This window comes from Hydractinia symbiolongicarpus, chromosome 6 (genome assembly GCF_029227915.1).
Source record: "Hydractinia symbiolongicarpus strain clone_291-10 chromosome 6, HSymV2.1, whole genome shotgun sequence".
Taxonomy (NCBI): domain Eukaryota; kingdom Metazoa; phylum Cnidaria; class Hydrozoa; order Anthoathecata; family Hydractiniidae; genus Hydractinia; species Hydractinia symbiolongicarpus.
Window position 1 is genome coordinate 10,667,979 of NC_079880.1, and position 8,181 is coordinate 10,676,159.

General features: G+C 37.4%; 1 protein-coding gene across 2 annotated transcripts; it reads left to right on the top strand.

The window, feature by feature from the left end:
• The first annotated feature begins 757 nt into the window (after positions 1-757).
• Positions 758-7,926, top strand: LOC130647250 (abnormal pharyngeal pumping eat-20-like). Of its 2 annotated transcripts, XM_057453036.1 has the most exons (9): positions 758-1,046; positions 3,532-3,645; positions 4,011-4,118; positions 4,204-4,314; positions 4,498-4,611; positions 4,695-6,098; positions 6,387-6,488; positions 6,578-6,679; positions 7,286-7,926. In XM_057453036.1, exons 1-9 carry the CDS (start codon positions 923-925, stop codon positions 7,405-7,407), a joined length of 2,301 nt encoding a protein of 766 aa, XP_057309019.1. In that variant the 5' UTR covers positions 758-922; the 3' UTR covers positions 7,408-7,926. The 2 variants fall into 2 exon arrangements, with proteins under 2 accessions (XP_057309019.1, XP_057309020.1); XM_057453037.1 differs by lacking the exon at positions 6,578-6,679.
• Positions 7,927-8,181: the final 255 nt, after the last annotated feature.

Below are 8,181 nucleotides of genomic sequence, written 5' to 3' on the forward strand. Positions count from 1 at the left end.
TGTGCACAGGAATTGTTTCCTTTGGTGAAATATTAAGTATTTAAATGTAGTAGACACTTGCGGTTTTATGAAATCAGAATTTTTTTGCAGGAAAAACTGTTACGAATTTAACTAATTTCTTATCTAGTTTTTATTAAAAACGTGCGTTTCACGGTTGACCTCACTTTTTGCGGGGACAAACTCGCGAAATTTGCAAAAAACGCAGTTTTTTCTGCAAACACTTTTTACCCTTAATACTTTCTTGAAGTTGTTTTTTCTTTTCCAAAAAGCCAGCGATTTTATAGCGTAGATTTTAAGTTGTAAGAAAAATTATGCCGGGTCTCCTGGCTAGCGAGTTTAATAATAAGCGAAAGGGCTTTCTGTATGCTTTTTGACAAACATATTTCTTTTTTTCGTTTATGCCACAAATAAGCACTTCAAAAAAACCCTCCATTTTCTTCATTTCTCGAAGGACCAGCCTTAAGAACAACTCCATTTTTTAACACACGAATAAAACTCAACATATTTTTGCGTTGATAGAAACGATCGGAGTCTCGTGCCATCCAAAATGTGAGAAAATCGCAAACTTCAATCAGCTATTAAAAATTGCGCACCAGTAACTCGATAAACACATGCTGCGAATAGCAAGATCATGCTGAGAAATTTAGTTTCAAACAGTCGAATCAACCTGAAACAAACAGAAACAGTATTTCTCTGTTCAACCATATTCGCCGTTTTATTTATTTTTGTGCCCAAATACACAATGAAGCCCAGCAGGTGCGCAGTCACACTTGAATGGTTTTGCTCACTGCGAAATTATACAGCAGTTGGCATAAGAATGTGATGCGTGCTAATTAAATAAACCTTCAAAAATACACTTCCACTACTTCCTCTATTTATTTGTTTTTTAATTCGCTATGTTAGTTTTATTTTTCGAAGTTGGATGATTGACGACATCTTGGTTTTTACATGCTTGAGAATGGTTCACAGACAAATTCATGCAGCATCTCTACTGTTATTCTGCTTTGCTTTTATTTACGCTGATATATTTCGTGAAAATGACGAAGGTAAGCGGAAGTTTCGTTACAATGCGCTCAAACAATCGGACGCGAACGACGATACACGAGACGTATTGAATGACAAACGAACTGACGTATATCACGTTAATGACAACACGACTTTTAAGCGCTCAAAAACCCACACTGCACACTTAAAATCGCACAAGAAACGACATAGACACGATATAACACGAAATAAAAAACGATCTAAACTACCTTCTAACGATTTGATTCGTAGTCGCAATAAAGAGAAAAAGAAATCTAAAAAGAGAACTAAAGTTGATAATACAGAAAAAAATTATAAAAAAGGGGAGGTATTCGTACTTGAATCGTCCCAAATGGATGACGATGATGACGATATAGACAATAATGGCATTGATGACATGGATGACAGTCAAGATGATGACTCCTCCTATGAGGACACTCAAGAAGTGACAGGTGAAAGAAAGGAAACAATCAATCATGCTGCAGAAGACATAGTCGTTGATGAAGACAGTAGCAATAACAACAATGAAATGGTTACTGATCCAGCAACATTAGAAGCTGGAGATAATGATGAAGTCATATCAGATTCAATGAAAGATGGTCTAAGCACACAGTTTTTAGAATCTAACCAGATCATCAAAACTAACGAAGACAAAGGTAACTACATACCTGTCAATAATCCATCCAAAAACATGTTAAATTCTCATCAGTTTGAGGATGGCATTCGGATGCAGTTGGACCAGCAGCAGGAGCAGTTACATCAATTGCAGCAACAACAGAAACAACTCCAACAACAACAGCAGCAGAAAACATCACCCACTGAAGACGCTGCCCACTTACAATTAGCAAAAGCTCTAGCAAAGCAACTAACTACATCGATGTCTTCACATGGGAATGAACTAAGCTTCTCAAGTGATATTACGTCTCCTTCAGCCGATCCAGCATACAGTAAATCTGTCTCCACTGACTTAGAGATTGATAAATCCATAAGTAAAGCTATAGCGAGCCAGTTGGAGAAGGATAACGAGTTGTCACAATCCCAAGCACTCCAAAGTATGTCTGCGGTTAAACAACCTGAAAATGAGACTGCAACAGGAGATTTTGCAAATATCGTGGAAGAAGCGGCGAAGCAAAACGAAGAAAAAAACCCAAACACTGTAAAACCAAATAGCATTTTTTCTCCTGTTTCCTCAGAAAATAAACCTCAAAATGCTTTTCTTGAAAATGCAAATGAAAAACTCAATTCACCTTTATCAAACTACAACACTGCAGGACAAACTGTGTTTAAGCAAGAGTCTTCTGACAATGGTTTTGATGTCAATCCGGGAATTGGGTCCTTGTCACCATCCGAACAACAATTAATCTCTTCCATTGACAATGCAGTACGAACAAAGGACGTTGCTACAGAACTTGCAACAAGAATTATGATGCCAACGAAAACAGACACGTTGTCTGATAGAACAGTAGCACCATCTGAACAATTGCTTGACATGTTGGCGAGAGGGAAATTTGAAAAACCTTTACCAGACGATGTTTTGACGAAGCTTTCCAATTTTAATCCAAATAATTTGTATTTGCAAGAGCAAGGTATAAATGCGATGCAATCTCCATCGTTGCTATCCAAACAATTCACTAAAGTTGGTTCTGAATACATTCCAGTTCATAGCATTGCAGTCAAGATGCCTCAAACAACAATGAAACCATTTATTGAAGCCCAACAACTTGCAAAAGCTGAGCTCATGATGAAAACAGATCCAACCTTTCTTGCACAAAATAATCAGATCTTGGATGGAGCTAAATATAATTCATTGCAGGATTTGTCGAAGATCGGAGAAACCATGTACCCTATGAATGTGGTGGATCTGAAGCAACCTTTACCTGCACCTTCCCCTCAACATGTTCAACCAATAGGACAGTACTCTCCACCTCCTGCAGCTCCTCGTCCAGTAGCTACACAATTGGTTCAGCCTCCTCATATTTCTGAAACGGTAAAACCGTTGATAGATCTCCCAACTGATATTGCAAAAATTTTGAAAGAATATCGTGCAAATAAAACAGAACCAAAGAATTTTGAGGACGCCATTTCCGATCCTCCGAATAAAAACACAAATGATCATTTTGTACCTGAAAAAACTATAAGAATTGCTGAAGAGAAAAAAATAAGTAAGTGGTTTTTAGAACAAATAACTCGGCATGTTTGTGCATGAATATTATTAAGAGCGCTTTGCCTCTTTCAAAGACTTAACATTGTAACCACGTGACATACGCATAAATTACGGACCAACATACCACTGAGCTTGAACATTTTTAACAAAACAACTAAGTATTAGAAGGTAGGTAAGGACTTACAAAATCGACTGGGTTAAGGTGAACTCCGATTTTTGTTTTTTTTACTTGCCAAATGTTTGACATTGTTCCGCTTTTTTCGTTTATGGTATTCATAAACTGGTTTAGATTATATTTTGCTGAAATTCAACGATTTTTTAAATGTATATTTTCAATCGTTTAGACGGTGGTCCGCAGTGTAAATGGAATCCTTGTTTGAACGGTGGTATGTGTACAGCTCATCCAGACAAATACTACTGCAGTTGTAAGCCAGGCTATGTTGGTGATAATTGCGAAAGTGAGTCAAATGTTAAGAGAGTTTCAATAGCTGAGAACAGTAAGGCAAAAATCTTACAAATGTGATATATCTGATTGGCCTAGGGTGCTTAAAGAAATGCTAACCATCCAATTTCACCAAAAAGAATAAAGATAACTTTGGTACACCCTAAGCTAGCCTACAGACTGAGCCTATTTTTCGTTTTCTAATGCGAGTGCTGACATAGGGTTTATTTAACCAAAACGTGTTTCAGTTCGCATGCGCACAAATTTGTTCCAGGTCTGGTATTTTTTTAGTATGTGACCAAAGCTTTTTTCCAATAACAAAACTCCTGGAGACGAGGTTATTGAAACAAAGGGATAACTATTAACGAATGTTATCTCTAGAAAGAAGTAACTGCTTCCCAAACCCCTGCCATCATGGAACATGCTGGCCTAACGTGGAAGGCTATACTTGTACTTGTAAAGTTGGGTACAAAGGCTCCAAATGTGATAGTACGTGAGAACATTCTTTGTGTAATTTGGAATTTGTTTTGAACAATTTTGTTTCTTTGCTGTGTAAACATTGAATTTATTTTAGTGTTAGACCGTTGTCGACCAAACCCATGTGAAAATAATGGTATATGTGCTGAAACATTACGTGGAGTACAGTGTGAATGCACACCTGGTTTTAAGGGAAGATTATGTGAACGTAAGTTTTTACGATTTAAAGTGTCTGTGTATATTTTCTAGACCCCGCACCTTCACTGGGCTTTTCGGGATTTGAAACCTCAGCCGTGTGGTCAAGCTTTTTATTTGATTAAGTTTCCCGCCAACAAATGCTACCACAATCTATGTTTGGTTAAAAAAGACAAAATTGTTATGTTTTGTTTAGTGGAAGCCAAATGTGAGCCGGTCAATCCATGCATGAATGGTGGTACATGTCGAGAGTATAGCGACCATTATCACTGCAGCTGCTCTTCTGGCTTTCGTGGACAAAACTGCGAAGGTATGAAGCGAATTATTATTTAAGAACTTTGTCCCAGGTTTATTAATTTAATTATAATTACTAAGATAAGTTTTATAATTTAGAATTTGTAGCGCCCACCAAACCACCGCCAACCATACCACTTAAACACGAGGGTCCACAAGCAATACCTGCGCCCGACAATATACCAAGTAACGTCATACATGAGCTTTTTGCCGTGCATACAGCCGATAGTAACGGCAACACGGAAACGACATTTCACGAATCTGTCGGTAGTGACGTTGATAGCAACCCCGGTGTTGTTATGGTTCCGCATCTAGCCAATGCTGGTCCATTACCAAATATGGAATCTCATAATCCATTTGTAGGCGCTCCCACGCAGGATAGCAATGACAAATTTGTATTTCACAGTGGTGATGAGGACAAAAACAAACCCGAGGAGGAGCCTAAAAAATCAAAGAATGTCTCGTCTGATTCAATTACTGGAAACGATGATCGTTATCAAACACATTTAGTAGAAGTCAGTAAAAATAAAGACACCAAAGGAGGAGTGCATGTTGGAAAAGCAATTCCAGAGACCAGTGAACCGATATCTTTAGGTAATCCACACCCAGAAGATGATTCAAAAGCTGACAAAGTTTTATCAGACGCTAAGTTGCATACAGAAAAAGTTAAACAAGAACATACGGACAAAGTCAATGAAATAAATACAAAAGTTCACGGCACCGAAACGGGGAGTGTCCATTCTATAACTTCGAGTGATATACATAATGATATACACAATACAGTTATTGAAAATGCGGACGACACTCAAACTATTGTTGTTAAAAACGCAAACTTACACTCCGAGTATGAGCGACCAACTGAGTCTGGTCATGTACGTAGCATAGTTAAATCAATTGAAAATACAAACGCGTCAAGTTCGACAAATAGCACGAATTTTATTAATAACGAAATAAGCACAAACAATGAACCTGTAAATAATGCAACATCATCAATAGTTGGAAAGCCGTTAGAAAAACCATCCGTGGTCAAACAAACTATAAACGATATAAAGGTTAATCAAGAGACAAAAGAAGAAAACGACAAGGCCATCAACACAGTTAACCAAATTAATAAAGAAATCCAAAATAAAGCTTCTGAAGCAAAGCAGTTGGCTGAAAACGAGGCTGCTAAAGTAAAAGCCAATGCGAGGCTACAAGCACAACGCATCAATAACACGCCTTCAAATATCATGAATAACTTCACGCAACAAAAAAGTGCGTACATAGAATGGCGCCGAAAAGCTTTAAAAAATTATCATAAAAGAAATCCAGATAAGCCTTTACCCAAGAATACATTGACATTATCTAAGAGTTCTTTATGTCCAGAGTTCTGTCGCACCTACTGTGATCCTTGGTGTGTGGGTATAGGCTGCTGTAAAACTACAAAAGATCAATACGCTATGTACAGGAAGATAGAAGAACTCAAAAAGGCGGCAGCCTATAAGGCTTTGATTGCCTCGAAACGTACGTAACCGATATTATTATTGTTACACAAGTTACTTTGTGTATCGCTAACATACCGCTTGGCGAAGAGTGGGATTCGATCCACGGTGCCCAGGACTGGAAGCCGCTGTGGCAAGTGTGTTAGCGACGCACAAGGACAACTTATCCGTATACAAGGTTTATCATATCACTACTGAGATGTAATGTTGTTAATACAACTTGATGAACTGAGATTTGAAGACAAACTAAATATGACGGACACGTTATTACTGCGTGTTTTATTCACGGTATATGCTTTTTTTTGTTTAGCTGCACCAAATGAATGTGACGTCTGCAACGAAAATGCTAACTGCGTCAACAAGCATTGTATTTGCAAGACAGGTTTCCATGGTGATGGCGTCACATGCTCAAGTAAACACCCTTTTTAGCTTTTGATTCGTTTATTCTTCTATTTTTTTTACGTATTTGGTATTATTTCTTTATTTATTTATTTATTGCAGTCGACAATTGTTTACTTTGTCATTTGGATGCGGATTGTAAATCTGGAAGATGCTTTTGTAAACGAGGATTCTTTGGAGATGGATACGAGTGTCGAGACGACAGTGAGTAGTTGCTCTTTTACTCGCCGTTCTCGTATTTGTCGTCGTAGTAATCTTTTTGTTGTAGTTATCTGTTGTCGTTGTTGTTGGTGTTGTCGTTATTTTTTCTGTTGTTGCTGTCTTTATTGTCGTCGTTGTTGTTGTTGTTGTTGTTGTCGTTCTCGTTGTTGTTGTCGTTGTTGTTGTCGTTGTTGTTGTCGTTGTTGTCATTGCTGTTGTCGTTGTTGTTGTCGTTGTTGTTGTCGTTGTTGTTGTCGTTGTTGTCGTTGCTGTCGTTGCTGTTGTCGTTGTCGTCATTTTATCATTGCTGTTGTTGTTTTTTGTCGAGTCGTTGTTGACGTCATTTTTGTGGTTACTTTTGTTGTCTTTCGTTAAGAGATTTTCAGTTTGATTCTCATGCTCCATAAAATCTAGGAATGTGCGAAATATAAATGGAATAATAAATGTAAAGGGTTAACGGTACTAAAATATGATGGACACGATAAGATTAGCGATCGAGGCTAGTGATTTTTGAAAGTATTCTTACATGAAAAGGCTGAAAGTTTTTTTTTTGGCTAGTGTTGTTGTTGTTATTGTTGTTGTTGTTATTGTTGTTGTTATTTTTTTTAGAATACAAAACACTTTGCAAGAAATGTCACAAGAATGCAGATTGTATTGGTGGAGACTGTTTATGCTCACGTGGTTTCTATGGAAACGGTAGAAGTTGTTGGCCTCTTCCAATAATAAAATAGTTGAAGACTTGATTCATTAACTTTAATCAAGTGATTCTGTATTTTTCTGGAAGTTAGCATTATGTGACTTGAGCGGGAGAAGATGAAGCCGGCCAATCTCGTAAACGGTATTTGCGCAATTTATCGACAGAAAAAGCGATATTGACCGAGGAAAAAAGCAATTCTTTGCAAAACTCTTTCCCAAGCAACATTATCGTGATGGAAAAGCCACTTGAAGAGAAATTTATATTGTGGTATCTAGTGCATAGGCTTAGAGTGTTACGAAGATTCTTTTAAGGACCAAGTATGGATAATTTTAGGGTAGATTATGCTTATTGTTGTAATTAATCATCTTTCGACACACTACTTTAAAATAGGTTAATGTTTTACAAATTCATTTATTTTCAAATATTTAAGAAGGGAACGTTTATAAATATTATTGACAACTTATTCATTGTAAATAAATATTAAAAAACACGAAGATATATGTATATATAAATATATAGATAAAATTAGAGCTAGAAATATATATATTTATGACGTCATGGCTAGATAAGGTGGCCAATCCTGCGCATGAGGGCGAAAGTCCACGTCAATCTATTATCGTACAGTGATCGCTAGCCTGCAGCGCCTGAGTACATTGTGCTAGGCGGTCGAACAGATTCCCGTTTGGCTCGCAGCTGCGGCGCTCTGTTTGGTCAGCACACCATACGTAGGCGGTTGGGATGATACACAGGAAAAAGATGACAGGTCGTAATTAAAACGTATTGACATTAGATTGATAAGGTTCACGAT

Bases quoted from the DNA above. Each gene is read 5' to 3' on its own strand.
- LOC130647250 (XM_057453036.1), top strand. From the start codon at position 923: ATGATTGACGACATCTTGGTTTTTACATGCTTGAGAATGGTTCACAGA. The intron at 4,315-4,497 runs GTAAGTTTTTAC...TGTTTTGTTTAG, and splicing joins TAAGGGAAGATTATGTGAAC to TGGAAGCCAAATGTGAGCCG. The intron at 4,612-4,694 runs GTATGAAGCGAA...TTTATAATTTAG, and splicing joins TCGTGGACAAAACTGCGAAG to AATTTGTAGCGCCCACCAAA.